Below are 21,460 nucleotides of genomic sequence, written 5' to 3'. Positions count from 1 at the left end.
AGTCAACGATTTAAGCACTCCCACTTCGTATATATTGTAGTACTTGTATATTAACAACATAAACCTTAAGAAAACAAAATTGAAAAAATAAAAGGAAAGAAAGAAAAAAATGGCAGGGTTATTTGATAAACAAGCTGATTTATATGTAAGAAGGAAGGCCAAATTACCCAAAAGAATGGTATTCTTTGTTGGCTGATCGCACTTCTCACCACTCTTTGGCTTGGGATGTTGGCACTGGCAATGGTCAAGCTGCTATCTCTGTAATGTCTCTCTTTCTCTTTCTTTTTTCTCTATGTTACATTTTTTTTTTATTACTTGTATTTTACTATAGTTGGGTCTGTCTAATTCGTGTTAGATTGTACTTGTAAGGGATATGAGTCGTATAGGGTTATGATGTAGTCGGGTTTTAATCTATTGCGTATTACATTCGTTTTCTTGATTCTTATGGTTTAGATCTAGGATTGTTATAAATTGTTGTTGAATTAAATTAGTAAGATATGATACCGAAAAATTAGTCACGTCTTTATTGAGGCATTGGCTGATCGTCATTTGTCAAGTCTCAAGTACCTTCAATGCATATCTTTTTTTCCTTTTTTTTTTTTTTTTTTTTTAAATTTTTTTTTTTTTTATACAATGTATGTCCAATTTCATTTACATGTTCTTTCCTATAATCCAATTCCTTAGTATTCGTGCAATTAGTAGATGTTAGTATTAAATGAAAACGGATGTACTCCGTTTGTAATTGGAGAGGTTTGCGGGATCAAATTCCATTAGAGACATTTTAGGTGGGAATTCGTAACCCTTGTGACCTTGTCCCCCAATTCAGTGAGAGATTTCAGCTTGTTAAGACCCTTCTTTTTTATCTAAATAACATTTATAGTTTCAATTTTTTTGATTATCAGCTTGTATAATTAGACAATTTCAAGCTCATTAAGAACAAGCTTTTTAATTACCTCCTTTTACCATTTGTGAAGGTTGCCGAATATTACAATCAAGTGATAGCAACAGACATAAGTGAACCCCAAATCAACCGGGCCATCCAGCATCCTCGGGTCAAGTACATCCACACACCAACCTCTTTAAGTAACAATGACCTCATCTCCTTAATTGGACCGGAAGGCTCGGTCGATTTAATCACTGTAGCCCAAGCAGTCCATTGGTTCGATCTTCCTAACTTTTACTCTATAGTGAACTGGTTACTAAGAAAACCTGGAGGAATATTCGCGGTTTGGTGTTATAATGATGTAGCAGTGAGCCCCACATTCGATCCAATTATGAACCGATTTCATAAGACGACCCTACCATATTGGGACCCGAAGATTCAATACGTGTTTGATGGGTATAAAACGCTGCCGTTTCCCTTTGAAGATGTTGGGCTAGGGAGTGAGGGGCGTCCAATGGAATTGGACATACCTAAAACGATGTCGTTTGAGGGGTTCTTGGGGATGTTGAAGTCTTGGTCAGCTATTACAACGGCTAAAGAAAAAGGGGTGGATTTGTTGAATGAGAGTGTGGTTAATGACTTAATGACTGCATGGGGTGGGTCCAAGTTGGTAAAACCTGTGGTTTACAAGGCTTTCATGATTGCGGGCAAACTTCGGGGTTAAATTCATATCCGTAAATCTTAACAGAGTCTGATACAACACTAATACAGAGTCTGTATAGTGTTTTAGTATAATACTTCGTAGAAAATAAGCTCGTTCTTTCATAGTGTATTACGAGCGTTATTGTACTTTCTTATATCTTGAATAACATGCAGTTCATCAATTCTACCTAGGAAACTAAATAAAAAACAGCGCGTTTCTGGTGCGGCCAGCCGCACCGTGCGGTAAGGTGTCATATCAGTAACCCCTCTATTAACTCCCCAGACAAAGTAACCCCTGACTGACCTAGTAACCCCCGAGCTAGTAACCCCTGACCGACCTATTAACCCGTAACCCCTAACCTAGTAACTCCAAGTAACCCCTAACAGACCTAGTAACCCCAAGTAACCCCTAACCGACCAAGTAACTCATCCAGTAACCCCCCAAGTAACCCCTCAAGTAATCCCATCACTTAAATAATCTCCCAAGTAGTCCCCCAAGTAACCCCTCAAGTAAACCTCACTTAAATAATCTCCCAAGTAGCCCCTAGTAACCCCTTCAAGTAACCTCACTTAAATAACCCCTTCAAGTAACCCATCTAGTAACCCCTTAACCCTCGACCTACCCATCTAGTAACTCCTAAAGTAACCCCTGACCTAGTAACCCTTGACCCACCAGCCACCACCCCCAAAACGCCACTAGCTCCACCCCAATACGCCATGCCATCACCACCATACGTCGAACCCACAAACAAACATAGATCTAACCGAACCCACAACCAAATCGTAAAAAAAATAATAATAATAATAATAATAAAAAAATTGAACAAATACCTTTAAAATTAACAATGACTTCGAATTTCACTTCAAATATGGCTAAAAAGGCTAAATTCGACCATGAAAACTATAGATTTAGAGTTTTTATGGCCGATTTTGGCCTTAAAAACACTACTCATGAAACCACCAAAATCCACCACCACCCACAAACGAACCACCACCACCACACGCCACCAGCTCGTTGCCGTCTTTGTGTTCGTCGTCGTCGAAGGTTTTTGAAACTCCAAACCAACCCATCGAAAATAATAGCTAGCATTGAATTGGTTTGGCCAATTATTATTTACAGTAACATTGGTAGAAGAGAGTAGATTATAGAAGAAAAGAGGAGAGAGAAAGAGGAGGGAGTAGATTGTAGAAGAAAAGAGGAGAGAGAAGAGTAAGAAGACTGTTGAATTGGTAGATTTTTTTTTTTTTTTAATAATAATAAATTGTGGCTGGCCGTATGGTGTGGCCAGCCACATATGAAACTTTGTGAATAAAAATAATTAGACCTACTCTTGACTCATGTAGGAAACAAGTAAATATGAGTTATGCCGATTTTGGGCCTTTTGGTGGCGGACTGTGCTCCACCCGGGTCGCGGTTCCAAGGCCGAAGGAGAATCCATTGGTGATGGGCTTGGATGCCTTGAGTGGTTGGGCTTGACTAGATCCGATTCATGCCTGAGCCTACTTCCTACAATCTACATTGGTGAAAAATAAACAATGAGATAAATATGTACAATTAAGTATTAAATACATTTGTCTTCAAAAAAAAGTATTAAATACATTAATAATAAAATAAAAACTAAATTTTTACAAATTAACAGAAGATTATTCTAGAAGATGAGGACACTAGACAAATTGAAGATTGTTTTAAGAGTGTTTACATTGCCATGCTAAACATGCAAATTTATTCGTACAATTATATTATTTTCTGATAAGAACATATATTGTTTTAATTTTATCATAAACTAAAATAAAATAAAGGTAAAAGACAGAAAATATACTTCGTATTAGAGTAAAGTATTAAGGACCAACTAATAATGAAAGTTTTTCCCGTTAAAAAAAAATAAAATTATGAAAGTTTTCATTTAAAGATAATTGAAAAAAAAAAAAAACACGTTTAAAATAAAAAGTAAAGATGTTTTTTAGCAAATATTATTATTATTATTATCCTGAATTCCTGATTCTCACAATGTAAATCTTTTTATTGGATATAATTTTTTTAGCGTCATGTTTCATATCTATTATGTTTTTTATTGGGTTATTACTACAACTACAACGTGTAGCTTAATTGTCAAGTTTATAGAATTTTCCGTATTTAAGGATAATTTTACTCATTTTACAATGTGCTATAATTCCATCCTTAGATTAAATTAATTAACCAACTTTATATCAACGGATAAATATGTTTATTCTCTTATATATAATAATAAATATAATAATAATAAAAAAATAAAAAAACAAAACATTTACCGATTATTCACTTCCTTTATAAATATGTGTTCTGACCATAAGAAAAACATATTGTTGTACATAATATACATACACGTCATAACTCTCTTGCTACCATGGCTATTACTAAACAAGATCTACTCTATCAAGATGATGGTTTTGACCCTGCAAACTACTATTTTTCGGATTTTGAAAGGTTTGGAGAAACATCATTAGTAACTAATTATTCACCTTCATCTGAATCTAATTTTCTAGACGAACCATTATGCGTCCCTAACGATTGTTTATGGGATTTACCAACATATAACCCGACTAAACTCGAAAAATCGATAACATTGCCTAGTTTTCAAGACGAAAACATGTTTTTGTCCTTCCCTTTACAAGAGCAAAGCGATTTCTTATTCTCATCTCCATCCTTTTCCATATCGCCCAAGTCATCCAATAGGTTTAGTAATGATGAAACTAATTATATTAAGAAAAAAACTACGAAGGGGATTGAGCTTTTGTTTTTATCAAAATTTCCTAGAAAACCAAGAAGTAAAGGTTTTCGATTCAAAAGATGGCCCAAAAATAGAACTTCATGGGGCGGTCTTCCCTACTATAATAAGCTCGATGAAGTTATACTAGAATTAATATCAGTCCTAAGCAAACAACCTCGGAGTTGCTTTCATTGTCAAGCTACGAAAACTCCACAATGGCGTGAAGGGCCTATGGGGCGAGGAACATTGTGTAATGCTTGTGGAGTTCGGTTTAAAAAAGCCGGTACGTTACTGCCTCAATATCGGCCGGTTGCAAGCCCGTCTTTTAATAGGGTGCTACATTCAAATTATCACAAGAAAGTGGTTAGCATGAGCACCACCAAGGAACAGTTTAGTTGAAAATTTGAAATCTAAAAATTGTTTTTGTTTTTTTTTTTTTTAATTATATATATATATTTATTTATTTATTTATTACCATAATAATAACACATTCTAATTTATTATTTTGATTAGTTTTTATGTATAATAGTATATACATTCTAATTTATTCTTTTAATTAATAAATTATGATAAATTTGTTTGGTTGACAAGTGAGGTTTTAATTCATGGGATTTTACCTATTTATCATAGATGAACACATCCGTATTTTATGGGAATTTCATGAATTTTGACAATAAGTAGTTGAAATTAGAGGTGTCAAAACCAAACCGACCCGAAAATAATATTCGTTTTGAACTGTAACCGATCTAATTTGATCCGAGAAAATTAAGATCTAAACCCGATCTGTAACTGAACCGAGCTCGACCCGAATCCGAACTTGACCCGATTTGAACTTAATCTGACACCGATTTGATTCGAACTGAACACAACCCGAATCCGATTTGACCCGACCTAAACTTAAATCGAACCGATTTTACCCGACCCGAGCTTAACCCGATCCGAAATTGACCCGAAAAATAACTGATCTAATCCGATCTGTTTTGACCCGAACTGATATCAACCCGACCCGATTTTAACTCGATTTGATTTTTACCCGACCACAATTAATCATCGACTTTTTTATTCCAGTTTTTATACTACTATACTACTATATTTACTTGACAGATCAACCTTATCTTAATCAAACCGAACTTGATCGAATCGAACTCATCCGAACCGAAATCAACCCGACACAAATCCATCCGACCCGAAATAACCCGGTTAAACCTGTTTTGAACAGTTTGGTTGAAAATTTGAACTCTAAAAATTGTATTTTTTTTTTACCATAATAACAAACACATTCTAATTTATTATTCTGATTAGTTTTTATGATAATACGAGTAGCATATACATTCTAATTTATTCTTTTTGTATTGGATTTTTTTATTGGCTAATTAATTAATTTTTTTTTTTTGAAGACGGCTAATTAATTATGATAAATTTGTTTGGTTGACAAGTGAGGTTTTAGTTCATGGGATTTTACCTATCTACTATAGAAGGACATAGCCGTAATTTATGGGATTTTATTTCCTTAATTATGAAGTTGTAATTCATGGATTTTATTTCATGAATTTTGACAGTATGTAGTTGAAATTTTCATGAATTTTAATTGACATAGAAAGTAACCAAACAATTATACAAGTTATAAAGTGTCATGATTCTCCGTATTTTTTATTTTATTTTGTCAACCATACAAGGCCTTTAATTATTACTCTTCCTATGTAACTATGTACAAGTGTACAACCATACAGGTGACAATTTTGGCTATTTTGCCATAAAAATAAGACCAAGTTATGTATAGTCCTGACGTCCTGTTCGTCAACCCACACAAAAGCGCTAACCATTTTTTAAATTTGCAAAGTGATTATATATACTGATATACGTACATATTACCCATAATTCCAAATTACAGTATAAACCCACAAAATCAGTGCAAATTGCTTCGACTCCCACAATTTGCATCCAAGTTCGGACACCAAAATGGGGCTCAGCTAAGTTGGCACTAATTTTATCTGAAGATTTGATTGTATTGTTATAAATCCAATAATCCATTTAGGTATAGAATAAAGGTTTAATCTTTATAATCTTGGTGATGTTTGAAGCATGCCCAGATATTCAGTTTTGGAATTTAGCTAGAAAATGGCTGTTGATTTGGTATGCCCACCACCTGTTTGATCTTATTCCTCAGTGAATCTTCATATATTTGCTTAATTAACTAATGGTGTTGCTGGAAATCCAGTAAAGGAGTATGTATGATTATGAGAAAATACGTCTATGTTAATATTCGATATTAATCCATCTCAAACACATGAACAATAAAACTTAAAACTGAATTAGATAGTGGTTTTGAGTTTGTTGGTTTTTGTTTATATGTGATATTCATGAGATTGATCAGTATCGGATATTATCTTAGACTTTGTTCGTGTCTTGTATGATCACATCAAGTTATCAACAAGGTGAAGCTTGTTTTTTGCTTGAATGTTCTTGTGGTGATCACAGCATAATCATCGGTGCTAAAACTTTTTAAAGGCAAAACTTTTATATAGAGGGAAATAAAGAAGATGTGTAAAGAAGAAGCTCAATTAAAATGCACTAGCTAAGGAATTGAATAAGACTAGTACTAATAAATAAATTAAAAGTAAAGACAGCATTTTTTATGAGTGGGTTTCATATTCATATTCTTGGCCACCAATAATCCAATTAGTCTTCTAGTGAGTGAGTGCTGCCATATCATATGCCTTTGTGATTTCTCTCTCTTTATTAGGGTGACTTTACAGTCTCCTAGATTGGTACATAACACAAACACTTGCCTAATTTAATCTTTTTCATACAAACTTTTGTTTAAATAAAAGATTTCTTACTTTGATTTTGGTATGATATGTGGGTCCCTTGCACTATCCCATAATCATTTTTTCATCATCATCATCATCATCATCATTCTCATATAGTCATATTCACTTATTATTGATCATGGTTGCCTATTTCTTCTTCTGTTGTTTGGTGAGAGGTTTCAAGAGTCATGGCTGGACCAAGTAAGTTAATCCTTTTTTCAATTACGTTATAATCATATGTTTTGTCTACATCACTGCCCTTTGTAGCTCGTTGTATACCAACAAATCTATATGTTTCTTCTGATTTTGTTGTACTTGCTCCTCTGAGTCATACTGTAATTGTGGGTTCTGCTTGTTCTGGGAAGATATCAGTGTGTTTATTATAGTGTCTGTCTTTCAATTCATTAAGCAGTTGTATTTTATGTAGTCCCCCTGAACTTTAACTGAATTGATTTATTTAGAATAAGATATTTATGCACTTTCTACTTTGGACAAGTTGCCTTATGTTGATCAAACTGTTATTAAATTGCAGTTCTAGTAGCAGACAAGAATTTAGTCTTAACATTTGCTCATCATTCTTTTACTTTAATATATCTCATCTATGTATGTTCCTGTTCTACAACTGATTGTGTAGCTCTGCATAATAGCCTGTTTAAGTCTTCTGTTGGTGGTACAAATGATTCCGCCTTGTACTCTCTGGCCTACTGAGTACTGAACCTGAAGAAACTCTGTTTGATTGTTTTCAGACAAACGAGGGAGTTGTCGATTCAATATATATGTTTCTAAGCACATTTTGACAAGGATTGTACTTAACTGCTTCTTTTTCGTCTTGCTGCTAAGAAATGGTTCTCCAACTTCAGCTCCTGATGTTGAAGGTATGTGTTGACAACTTTTCCTTGTATCTATTCTATGTGTGACTTGGGGATTTAGAATAGTCGTATTATTGGCTTCTTTACTAAATCATTCAAAGGATATTTGGAGCTATCAATTTATTGCTCCATAAGATCAGAAAATTTTGACAATCATCACTGATAATAATCTTTGGTATTAATCGTTTCCCCACATCAACGATGGATGCACTTGTTTACTAAGTCTATGCCCCTTGTTTGTCTGAACTTTAGAAACAGTAAGTCAGTAATACATCTTTAAAAAGTTAGCTAAAATCCTTTTTCTCAAACCAGCTTTTTTTGTTAAGCATCTCACAGATTCCATTTTGACTGCTTAGTGATCCTTTATATTTCAGTGGTTGACAAGTTGGCAATACAGATCACTACTTTCTTGTATATTGTTATTGCTTATTTAGTTATGTGTCTTCCTATTACTCACCAAATGGAAAAGATATGCTTAAAGATAGGAGGAATTCATTCTCTATGAATGCTGCTTAGACATTCTTTGGATATTGTTCATTGTCAATAACTAATTTTACTATAATCAAGTTGTTATTTAGATCAAAAAACTAAGCAATAAGAAACTTAAAGCAAGTAGAAAGATGATGGATGCAAGAGAGATATTACCAAAAATCCTCCAAGATCTAATATAGGAGGTGAAAGACCTCAACCCCTAAGGGGGTTTTGATTTTCAAAACTCACTAGGCTAACAACTCTATTAAAATTTATAACACTGTGCTTGGATAGCGAGACTAGAGGAAAAAAGGAAAAGAAGAGAAAAGGAGGGATGCATCATCGTTTGTTTGGATATATAGGGGGATGGGAAGGATCTGTTTTCCTTCCTCTTTTAATAAACCAAATCCCTCGAAACATTGGAGTAATATGGAAGGAAAATGGAAAGTCACTTTTTCCCTCCCCTCACCTCTTTCCCTTCCCTCTTTTTCCTTACCCTCCTCTTCCCTTCACTATTGTTATCAAAACATAGTCAAGTAACTGGATCCTTTATTGAGCTTCTATATCAACTCATGTTTCCAACTATTCCCTCTTATAATTGCAGCTAGCGAAGCTTATCATACACATAGGAAGTTACTCAAATTCTTGCATGTATTCATCAAACCCTTACAAAATCTCCATGACAAGAGTTCACTCAAATCCCTAAACAACTCTCAAATCATGTAATCTAAAAAGTATGTTTTTTCTAATATGTTGAACACATAAACTAGTAAGGAACTTGGAGTGTTTGGTTGGGCTTTTGGAATGGAATAAAAGGGCTTTTGGAATGGAATAAAATCCATTCCAATGTTTGGTTGAACGTTATTTTGCTACGGATTCTCATACTTTCTCCATTTCTTTTTAGTTGCTACACTTTCTTATTTTGAAAATTGTTAATTAGTTGTAACACTTTTCATTTTTTACATTTCTTTGTCTCAAAATATAAACGAAGGAAGTACTAGGTATCTAACTCCAGTATAACTCCTTACAATCCCATACCTACCTCCACCCCTAAGATTCTAAATCCATTCTAATATCACAACAACCAAAAGTATGGGGTTTCCAATCCATACCACCATGGTATGGATTCTCAATCCATTTCATTCCAATATCACGCCCTAAGATTCTAAATCCATTCCAGTCACACCAAACAAGTGATTTCCATGAAACAAATCATGATCTCATAATTTTTCTCAATGTATTACAAATTAAATGTACAAAAATTTTTTTTTTAAGCAAAACAATTAAAAACCAAAAATAAAAGATATTAAAATTCGAAGGATATCTCGAATAGTTCAATGAAAACTAGCTGACTGATGGAGCAAAAATCAGCTAGATAAATTATAGATAACGAAAAGAATGTGGAATTCAAATAAAAGATAAGATAGCTAACCATAGAAATTGATCTTAACTAATCCAAATTAAATGTATAATATTTTATATATATCATTTTTGTATATTTGTTGTGATATTTTAATGTTTTGTTTTGGATTTTTTTTTTATCAATTTTGCTATTTCATTTATTTTTTTTGGTAGTAAAAAAAAAAAAAATCACAATTTTTTTATGTGACCTGCTATGACGTGTTGATGGGTTCACTCAATGTTTATTTGAGGGGTTCACTCGGTTAGGGGTTACTCGAGTTACTCGGTCAAAGGTTAATAATAAAAGTTATATTAAAATTCTAATGATTATATCATTAGCATAACTACATCGTTATAATTAAAAATGTTGAGTAATGTTTTTTTTCATTTTTTAGGTGAAGCTTTGATTGATCTGTTGAAGATTTTGAATAATTCCAATCATAAGATTACAGATTGGAATGACTTTTATGTAACTCCTTGTTCAGGCTGGTCTCATGTCACTTGTTTAAGTGGACATGTCACATTCTTGTAAGTTTTTTGGAACCTTTTATTTAATCATTATGGTAATATGAACCATAACTTATGATGAGATGTTGGCCTTATTTTCTGCAGGAGCCTTAGTTCAAATGGATTTACTGGAACTTTATCTCCTGATATATGTAAACTCAAGTTCTTGGATAGCTTGTAAGGAAATTTTGTTCATTTTTTATTTTTTTATATCATATCAAATCTACAATTGTCAATTTATATGATAGATTGAATTTATCAATTATACCATTAACACCAATATTTATAGTTGAGGAAGGAGGTTGAAAGAAATGATAAGAAGACCCTAGAACTCCCTTCATCATTCTTATAGCCATAATATTTTAGAATTTTCATGAACCATTTCTTTCAATTTCAAGAATGATCCTAGAACTCCCTTCATCATTTCTGTAACCATCATATTCTAAAATTTTCATAAACCATATCTTCTACTTACTTTCAATTTCAAGAATTCTCTAGAGTGTTTTAAGTAACTTGCATGATACAAGTTGGTAGAAAAGTTTAGATAGTGCATAAGTACTAAAATTGCATGAGTTTTCTATAACCTCCTAGAATACGCACAAATACTCCACCTTTACAATAGCCCCAAAAAATTTTGGGCCACACCCAACAAAAGTAATTTAAAAGACTTATTTTAGAATTATTGTCAAGAATCTAAATGTGAAGAACAAAAGGAACACAGGGAGTACTAGACAGTAGCATTTCCACGATAAGATTCATCTTGAATTTTATTTTTTTACAACTTTTGAATTAAATTTTTAATATACTATGAAGGTTGAGATTGAGGACCGACACTACCAAAACTTGTAATGACTATGTCAGATTGGCTGTATGTACTTACTTCTAGGTTCTGTGTTGCTTCCTGGGCCTTGGCTGTATGATGGATTCTATTTTCTGTTTTCCCTTGATGTAGTTTATGTTTGGTCCTAGCACTTTTATATTATCCTGTCGACTGCTTTCTCCCAACTGTTTTAATGACAATACAGTGGTTCATGATTGCATGAACGTATGCTGGACATTGTGTCTCATATTATAGCGTTTGACCCTACAGGGAATTGCAGGATAATAGCTTGTCAGGTGAATTACCTGATTGTTTGAGCAGCTTGCTGAACTTGCAGACTCTGGATCTCTCCCACAATAGGTTTTCTGGTACTATACCAAGTAGCTGGGCACAGCTCAACAATCTTAAGCATCTGTAATCCCCGGCTCATTAGTTAAAGTATAACTGTTCCTTGTAGCCTATAAGACAAACTTCCTCACTGTTGGCTTTCTCTATACAGGGATCTTTCAGAAAATGAATTAAGTGGCACAATCCCTTTGCAACTCTATTCAGCTCGAGCATTCAAGTAAATACTTAAATGCAACTTGGTCTCTTTTTTTTTTTTTTTTTTTTTTTTTTTTTGGGTAAGGTTTTAACTTTTGCAAACTTTTTACATGATTGTATAACCATACAGAGATGAGTATCCATTTGCTTATTCAATTTATTGTTCTTTTCAGTAATTTGACACTAAGAAACTATTGAGTATGAATTCTGTAGGCAGCTAATTGCTCCCATTTTTAACTTCTGCCACTGCCTGAGGAAATTCTCTTATTTTCAAGTTTCTCCTTTCTCCAGTTCTTTCAGGAATTTGTTGTGCTTTAAGGCACGTTGCATGGGTTTTATTATTCTAGGTTTGGGCTACTCAGAGCTACATGCTCTACAGTCTACACTAAGTCACTAACTTTCATTCTATGTATTCAGTTTTACAGGAACAAAACTTGAATGTGGTACCAGATTTAGGAAACCTTGTGATTCAGGCTCTTCTCTAAAAGGTATAATCTCGTGAGTAAGCATTCATTCCCTTAGTTGCTTATTTATGCATGTATCTAACGTTACAAAACTTACAATGTATCTCTAGTTGCAACCAGAAAATCAAAAGTCGAACTTGTTATGATTGCTGCTAGCTGTGGTGCATTCTTCCTTTTGTTATTGGGGGCGGCCTTCACATATCGACGACAGCAACTGCTAAAAATAAAAAATGAAGTATTTGTAGATGTTGCAGGTATATCACTCTACTTAACTATCTGCTATCATACATCAATCTGATATTTCTTCCATGTATCCTTAGCTGTATTTATGAATCCAAATTTCTGAATTTAAGTTATATGGGCTTAATGTCATGGGAGCAAAATTTTCATTATAGACTTTAGCAGCCTATAAATTTCAGTTCATTATAGGGCTGCCTTTTTGAATTTAAAATTAAGATATTCTCTCTTTCTTAAACTTCTAGGTGAAGATGAGGGTAAATTCTCCTTTGGCCAAGTGAAAAGGTTTTCATGGCGTGAGATTCAGATTGCATCCAACAATTTTAATGAAAGTAACATCATTGGCCAAGGAGGCTTTGGGAAGGTTTACAAAGGCAAATTGATGGATAATACTGAGGTGGCTGTGAAACGCCTTACAGACTATCATAATCCAGGTGGAGAGGCTGCATTTCTGAGGGAGGTCCAGTTAATAAGTGTTGCCGTTCATAAAAATCTCTTGCGGTTGATTGGATTTTGTACAACAGCATCGGAGAGAATCCTTGTTTACCCATACATGAAAAATCTCAGTGTTGCTTATCAATTGAGAGGTGGTTATCTTTTTCTGCAAGTACAATATTCTTTACTGTGTTTAGTATTTCCAGCTTTACTTAAAAGCAAAAATGAAAATATTTTTTTCCTGGTAGACTTGAAGCCTGGCGAGGAAGGCTTAGACTGGCCAAGGAGAAAAAAGATAGCTTTTGGGACAGCTCATGGCCTGGAATATCTGCACGAGCATTGCAATCCTAAGATCATACACCGTGACCTCAAGGCTGCAAATATTCTTTTAGATGATAATTTTGAAGCCGTACTTGGGGATTTTGGGCTTGCAAAATTAGTAGATGCAAAACTAACTCATGTTACTACTCAAGTACGAGGAACTATGGGTCACATTGCTCCTGAATATTTATCCACAGGGAAATCCTCAGAAAAGACCGATGTATTTGGATATGGTATAACCCTGTTAGAACTCATGACAGGGCAGCGTGCCATAGACTTATCCCGCCTTGAAGAAGAAGAAGATGTAATATTGGTTGATCATGTAAGTTCTTTTCCTTGTTTTCTTTTTAGGGAACATTCTGATCCCACGTATGATCATTGCCAAAGACGACAGGTTGACAGCTTTCTGTTAATTTTTTTTTCTTGCCCTTGTCTGAATTCCAAAGCTGTATTTCTTTTCTTGAACAATAATTGTTCTGTCTGTAACTCGTTAATGGTTTGGTCAAATTCCCTTTAGATCAAGAAGTTATTAAGGGAAAAGAGGCTCCATGATATAGTGGACAGCAACTTGACAGCCTATGATCCTAATGAAGTTGAAAGGATAGTGAAAGTAGCATTGCTCTGCACTCAAAATGCACCAGAGGATCGTCCGAGGATGGCAGAAGTGGTGAAGATGTTGCAAGGAGTAGGCTTAAATGAGAGGTGGGCCGAGTGGGAGACGCTTGAAGAGGCGAGAAATCAAGAGTTGCAGTTAACTCTCATGAAGCATCGGCTTGCTTGGATGGATGAATCGATGGATGATCAGGAAGCCATGCAATTATCAGCAGCAAGATGATTATTAGCCCTTCAAAATTTACTGTTGCATGATTAATTATTTTCCAAACTGTATTTTCCTTGATCTTTTCTCCACTGAGAAATGCTTAACTAGGCAATAGTACATAGCCATGCTTTAGTGTGTAGTGTATGAAATTTGCGCATAGAAAAGAAACTTCAAGTGTGCCATACTACTATATCTGCTGAAGCTTTCACAACTATAGGATAACTAATTATATTTTATTTTGTACAGTATTATTATAAGTTTGTATGAACAATGTATCTACTTAATATTGTAAAGAGTTTTCTTGATTGTATGCACATCCGTTTTTTTTTCTCTCTCTTTTGGTGCAAATATTATGTCTTTTGTGATCAAATAAATACATGTTAGCCATTAAAGTCGACTTAATAAGACTTTTTAAAAACACTAATATAAAACTTTATACACAATTACACACCGCGGGTCAAAGGGTGTTATTGTAAATCTCCTACAAAAATTATTCAAATTAAGAATTTATAAACAAAAACCATAATTATATTTAAATATGGCAACATTTTCGGATCGTTTGGATTTAATATAAATTCTTTAGTATATCACTTTAGTTCCTAAGAAATTGAAACCTTAACTAATGGACAACATATTTAGTTATGCTAGTGCTGTCTCCACCAGATATTTAAAGGTCAAATTCTCTCTTTTTTGTTGGTTAATTTAAAGAACAGTTTACATGCATGCATCTACAAAATGAAAAAGATAGAGAAAGAGTAATGAAATTATTAAAGACAAAGGTGCATTAAAGATTGAAAGCTACACTTTTTTTTTTTTTTTTTTTTTTTTTTTGAAATTCTACATGGTGGTCTCCAAGTTTCAATTTTTCTACGTGGAAGACAAATTTTTATACAACTCTCTCAAGTGGCAGTCTGCTTTTTGCAAAAGTAAGTATAGTATCCCTTTTTTTTTTGGTTTTATGGCTAGCTTTTATAATTAAAATGGTTAACCAAAGGTTTTTTAATTCAAAAATCAATTAAATTATATTTTAAAATAATTTTTTTACAAAAAAAAATAAATTTTCCAACCACCATCTTAGAAGGCGGAAGCCTTCACCATTCCAACAACCCAGCCCGCCCCCAACTCCGCCGGCACCCAAACGACCTTTTCTCGCGCCGGCGACCTGTCCCCCCTCCCCCCTCCCCCTTACCCACTAATCCCACCACCCAAAACCCCAAATAACCAACTCGAAACCTCAATAAACCCTCCCCCACCACGTTAAACCCCAAATCCAGCCCTCTCCTACCCTTGAAATCTTGGGCGGCAGAGTTTCAAGGTTAGGGGAGGGCCTATTTCGGGGTTTAAAGTGGTGGTGGATGGTTTTAAGGTTGGGGGTTTCGGGTTAGGGATTTCAAGTGGTGGGTCAGTGGGACGAGGTTGTCGACCGGCGCGAGTAAAGGGTTTGTGGGCGACAACGGTGTGTGGGGGTTCCGGTTGGGGTTGTCGAGGGTGGTTGGGGGTTGGGGGTTGGGGGCCTTTTTTTTATTTTATTATTTTAAAATATAATTTAATTAATTTTTAAACTAAACACATTAGGTTAATCATTTTAATCATAAAAGTTAGCCCTAAAACCAAAAAGGGACACTACACTTAATTTTGCAAAATCAGAGTGCCACTCGAGAGAGTTGGAAAAAAGTTTATCTTGCACTACTTAGAAAAATTGAAAACGGGAGGTCACCATGTAAAATTTTCTTTTTTTTTTTTCTTTTTTTTTTTTTGGAGAAAGAAAAGCTACACTTGTTGGGAGCAAGTAAATTATTAAAATCAACTAGCAATTTGAGTAGATTCTTTGGTTAATTTATTATTTGGACATTAATAAAAGGATCATGCCCAAAGTTAAATAGATTCTTCAAAGATTTATTATGGGTAAAGTTATATTTAAGAGATTTATTCTTCATGTTTCAAAAAAAAAAAAACAAAAAAAGAGATTTATTCTTCAAAGATATGCAAATAGTGGAGGATAAGAACAAAGAAACTAGAGCTTATAAATAATTTGTAATCCAACTAGGTGGATTTTAAATCCGATTTAAAGGATTAACATTGAGAAATCAATGATGTAGGATTAAAATTACTTAAAGATACATCTCGTTTACATCAATATTATTTACATCTATGGTACAGTGTGCCCTTTGTATCATTAAGCTTAAAAATACACCTCTAATATAATACAATGTTGTGAATATTTGGTGACCAAGCTTGTGGATGTCTTGTAATCTTGTATGGTCCAATGGAGTGAAATTTGTGCTCCTTAACCTGCTCTAAGCTTAGAACAAGTTGTTTTGAGTCAAGTACAATATAATTTAAAGCTCACATAAACCAAAGAAAGAAATTTCACAAATTAAAAGATGATACAAGTAGACAAGTATCACTATCATTCATTTATTCCAGTCAATATTAAGTTATATAGCCAGCTTCTAGAAACATTTATATTAGAATTTTTAGAAATATACATTTCTTTAATAGTGTAACATGGGTAACAAATTAAATGAAACCACAACTTGTTTATAATTTTATAACTAAAGTGAGTGAAAACCATATTTGTCAATTAATAGAGTAGTTGATGATCTGGCAATTATCCACCCATTAAAACTTCAATCGTACGGAAATTGATAGAGAAAAGAACGTAAAATTAATTTAATGATATATGATATGACCGGTTCATTTTTTTTCACGTTATAAAATAGCCACAATTAGTCCTATAATATCTACAATGTAAACATAAATTTTTAAAATTTTAATCCAACATAAAATAAATATTTTTTGAAAAACTATAAAATAAGAATAAAAATTACATAAATGAAACTAAAAACTTGATAAATAAAAAAAATGTTAATAATACAATTAATAAAATAATATAATTTCTTTCAAAAATAAATAATATAATTAATTACTTGGAAAAATTATATCAATAATAAACTATATAATTATTAAAACATTATGATAGTCACATTTCAAAACGACTACTATAAAATTTTCAGTTATAATTAATCACAAACAAACCTTCTTCATTAAGAATAAAGTTTGCAACTTTGTGAAAGGATGATGCATAGTGCATTCAAATTTTCCATCACATTGATAAAGCAGCCATCTTTCCAAAAATTACAATGTGAATATAGAAATAAGAAATATCCACTTATAATAAACTAATTTTGTTGCATAACCCACTAGTGCTAATAACAGTATATATTCAACGTTCAAAGTTGGAATTCTTTGTCTATCAATTAATTAAAAAAAAAGTCCTCATAAAAAAAAAAAAATAATAAAATAAAATATTCATGAACAAATCAGACAAAAATCTGAAGACCGTTGAATTTCTATTGAAAAGAAATTGACATGTTAAGGAATTAATATGGATATGTTCAAGTTCTAATAATTTTTGTCCATGTTCATAATTTATGCTCATAATTTCTCATTAATCTTCATTTCCAATTATTTTAGTCTAATTTAAATCGTTGGTATCACTAGTAATCTAGTATATGAAATTAGTATATTAACACATATATGGATTAGTTTTTTCTTAACTCGTCCATATTCTTCATCGCTTTGTAAAAAAAAAAATCCATAGCAATAATTATTTTTTAAGAATCCATAGTATAGTATAAATTCAATAATGTCAATATTATATGCATTCACAAAATTAATACGACAAATAGGGACCGAAGATTCTTTCAAAAAAACAAAAAAATAGGGACCGAAGAAATAATATTTAAGTCAAGATTTATATCTATTAAGTTATTATTACTCATACATGAATATTGTCCATTGCTATAGTAATACTTAATTTTTTTTTTTTGCCAGCATATTTTTAAAGGAGAAAAAGGTTACTAACACAAGACATAAGTAAGGGTGGCTTTCTAAGCCTTAATTAGGAAATAAGATTTACTCGTGAATTGTCGATAAATTCCCAACTTAATACTAAAAAAAGAAGTATATTAAATGCTTATATACAGCCCTAAGGGTTGCATATATCATTACCCTTAAAAAAAATACAAATTTGTTTCTTCTTAATTAGCATTCTCATTAATTTAATTACTTATTAAATGTAAACGTGATATATAATATTTTCTACAAGTAGCTTTTGATCCATAAATAAAATATTATATGTTCTAGCTTGCTAGTGTAGTTAAGTGTACATGTGGAAATATAACCACCGTTAAAATTCTATTCTTATCCATTCAGAGTAGTCTATTATTGAGAGATTTAGAGTTGGGTCTTATATAGTGATCTTAAGAATATAATTGCGAGTAATTTAATTATAATTAATTGTCATTGTCATAAAGTTGTTGTTAGCTGGAAACTAAATGTATATACTATACCAAGTATTTTATATGTCAAATTCAATCACATGCCATAAAAGTATGGACCACTTATTTAGTACTCCATTAGTGTTACACCTTGGTGATTAATTGGTGTTTACATGAATGAGGATAATAAACTACTCATCTCTTATAACCATTACTCTACGTTTAGGTATCAATTGGATGTTGGTGTACTAGTGATTGGGACTATACTTGGTAGAGAGGACATGTAATCGATCCCCCGCAACAATAATTGGAAGGGGACTAGAACCTAACCACCCATAACTGATCCCCGAATTCGAAATTAGCCCAGCGGTAAACCAGGTAGAACATTAAAAAAAAAAATTACTCTACTTATAGGTGCTTTCATCGGTGGCTAATTACCCTAAACTCGATATAATTAATTACTTAACAGCCAAATTAGAAACTTATCAACTAGTTGTTATTAATCGCAAAATTGATCGTTGGCAAATTATCTTTCAAAGATAAGCAATGATGCTAAATTGCTATGAAGGGTTCTGATAAAACATTATTGACAAAATGACAAAGATATTATTAACATTCCTTAATTGTATTTCTTGATAATTGAGGGAAGTACGTGATATCCGTAAAAGAGTATATTCTAATTCTCTCAATCTTTACGACCATAAAGAATTAATGAGATTTGAACCCCTAACTATCAAGTCACATTAGATATAATTGTCCTCTAACCATTCAACCAAAAGTTTATGTTAGATACCTTGTTTTCATTTCAATATGCATAATTGAAATCCAGAATTTAAATTTGTATTCCCTTCATTTCTTAATAATTACAAAACTAAGTGATAATTATATACTACCTCCGATCCAAATTACTCGCAATTTTGGAATATTTTATATATCACAAATAATACCCCAAAGTTGCGAGTAATTTGGACTAGATTATAAATTAATTCCATGACATCATGCTAACTTTATCTGATGATGTCATCAAGCAAGTGGGGTGGGGTCACTCTTTCTCAAACTATATAAACTGCCTACCAAATTAGCAAATTTAATTAACATGCTAAAAACACCCTTTTCAAAGAAGAGAGAAAAAAGTGAGCTAACTAAAATCACACTCTAAAAAATGAATGCAGGAAATGGTGGAGGAAATGGTGGCGGCAACTACCCAAGGCCAGGTGGCAACAACTGCCCAAGGCCAGGTGGCGATTCCTTCTCCAATCTCCCTCCGCCACGTGGCAAGACCAAGAACGACATCATTATGGGTGCTCTTGGAGTAAGCAAGTAATAGCTAGCTTAATTAGCTAGTTTTTCCCATGGAATTTGAATAACTTGCTTGTAATATATTATGTCTATTGTCAAGATGTTTAACAATCTGGCTAGCTAGGTCACCAAGGTGGAAGCCCAAAGTATCTCGAAAAGTAGAGTCATCTACTTCCTCCACCCACAATTATGTGCAACAAAGGAGTATTATTTGTGAGATGTAAAATATTCCTTTGTTGCAGATAATTGTGGGCGGAGGGAGTACAAGATTTGAAATCGAATCTCCTCTTAATCTTCATCTCATGAAAGTCAGGCAAAAAAATTTTATACCTAGCTAGCTTGTGCTTCTTTTTTTTTTTTTTTAAGTTCATGTTTAATTACTCAATCAGTCAAGCACCTTAATCAATTACCAAGTAATGTAAAATATAATTTGTGGTACGTACATGGGAAATGATTGGTCAATGTTAGTATTGTTTTTGATTGGCTAAAGAAAATGCCTATATTATTGGGCTTAATGGCCGACTAATTTTTGACCTATTGTTTTCTCATATATATGATAATATGATATTGTCACGTGATAAACTTTAGTTACTCTACTTTAGAGTTTATTTAATGTGTTCTTGTTGATTAACTTTGTTCTTCTGTATTTCATAATGAGCAATAAGTTTACATAATATAATTGTTTCTGCTATCTAGGCAAATTGAAGCAATTGAACAAAATCAAATAGATGCATATATTTAGCACTTTGTATATATAATTGAATATACATTATGTTCCATCAACTTTAATGCTTTATATCCACTTACTAAAAGGTGAAGCTATTTAGTTTTAAAAAAAAAAAAAAAGGTGAAGCTATTTAGTTTCGAAAAAAAAAAGGTGAAGCTATTTAAACCATATTTAAACTAAGTAATTTTTTTTTTTTTGAACGGATTTAAACTAAGTAATTCTTTCTACTAGATAGAGGGAAAAATCATTGTTTTTTTTTAACTAATTAGTTATTTTTGGGAAAAATAATTGGCATAGAGGGAAAAAATAACCCTAAAAAGGTCTATCTAATTAAATTGATAAGTGATAATAATGTCTTTGAAGAGACAAAACTAGCAAAATTGGAGACAACATAAAATCAATTAGTTAGTACTGTAAGGATTTTTCTAACCAATGCAACTATCTCAAAAAAAAAAAAAAAAAAAAAAAAAAAAAAAAAAAAAAAAACCTTTTACCTCGCTTATAATAAATACTTTGTACATTCTTTCTCATAAAACACAAGAATATTTGGTAGAGGTTTATCATCACTTCCCCCACGTGGTTAATTAATTTAGCTTATCATCCAATTTTTAGGGGTTCTTTTAATATTGGAGGCTTGGAGAAAGTTTTATTTAGGGTTAACTTGCAAACATTTGTGATAATTATTATAATTAACTAGTAGATGTAGATAAGATATTATGTTGTGTGAAGAGAGTAGTAAAGATAATGAAATAGACGAGATTTGATCTCAGGTCTTAGATCACTTTTTACTCCTTAATACAATTTATCTTTCTTATTCAAATAATATAATAAAGTAATAATAATGCACTAACAATGAAAAGGGTGATCAAATTTAGACTTTTTCGAATCAGCTCAGACAGCCTCAGAGCCTACACTCAATTTAGTGGTTCGGGCTAAAAAGGCTGAAAGTCAAGGGCATTCTTGCGACGGTCGGACTCCTTCTTGAGTCTTTGCTCTTATCCATTGAAATTTCACTCATATAACAGCTCCATAGTAAAATTAAGTAAGTGGATTTACCTAAATTGATGAATGATAAGGACATGTTTGTAAAATGAGACAATAACATTGATAAATTAATCAAC

At 32.7% G+C, this 21,460-nt stretch overlaps 1 protein-coding gene and 1 pseudogene across 2 annotated transcripts; both read left to right on the top strand.

Annotated features, from left to right (window-relative positions):
- The first annotated feature begins 109 nt into the window (after window positions 1-109).
- LOC145626426 (uncharacterized) lies at window positions 110-1,621 on the top strand (annotated as a pseudogene). Its single transcript, XR_014111006.1, has 2 exons — window positions 110-260; window positions 975-1,621. The product of XR_014111006.1 is annotated as an uncharacterized LOC145626426 (transcript).
- A 5,101-nt stretch (window positions 1,622-6,722) lies between these two features.
- Window positions 6,723-14,365, top strand: LOC145628676 (putative LRR receptor-like serine/threonine-protein kinase At5g63710). The gene is made up of 11 exons (XM_081681040.1): window positions 6,723-7,343; window positions 7,889-8,017; window positions 10,279-10,411; window positions 10,496-10,567; window positions 11,481-11,624; window positions 11,710-11,775; window positions 12,171-12,241; window positions 12,328-12,471; window positions 12,700-13,041; window positions 13,138-13,532; window positions 13,728-14,365. Exons 1-11 carry the CDS (start codon window positions 7,331-7,333, stop codon window positions 14,043-14,045), a joined length of 1,827 nt encoding a protein of 608 aa, XP_081537166.1. The 5' UTR covers window positions 6,723-7,330; the 3' UTR covers window positions 14,046-14,365.
- Window positions 14,366-21,460: the final 7,095 nt, after the last annotated feature.

The sequence above is a fragment of the Chenopodium album genome, chromosome 4 (assembly GCF_948465745.1).
Source record: "Chenopodium album chromosome 4, dcCheAlbu1.1, whole genome shotgun sequence".
NCBI classification, from domain to species: Eukaryota; Viridiplantae; Streptophyta; class Magnoliopsida; order Caryophyllales; family Amaranthaceae; genus Chenopodium; species Chenopodium album.
This window is presented reverse-complemented; position numbering and strand designations above follow the sequence as displayed.

What these genes read in the sequence shown, in the direction of transcription:
- LOC145628676 (XM_081681040.1), top strand. An exon ending in CTCAAGTTCTTGGATAGCTT is followed by an intron (nt 10,568 to 11,480) that starts GTAAGGAAATTT and finishes TTGACCCTACAG; the next exon opens with GGAATTGCAGGATAATAGCT. An exon ending in ATGTAATATTGGTTGATCAT is followed by an intron (nt 13,533 to 13,727) that starts GTAAGTTCTTTT and finishes AATTCCCTTTAG; the next exon opens with ATCAAGAAGTTATTAAGGGA.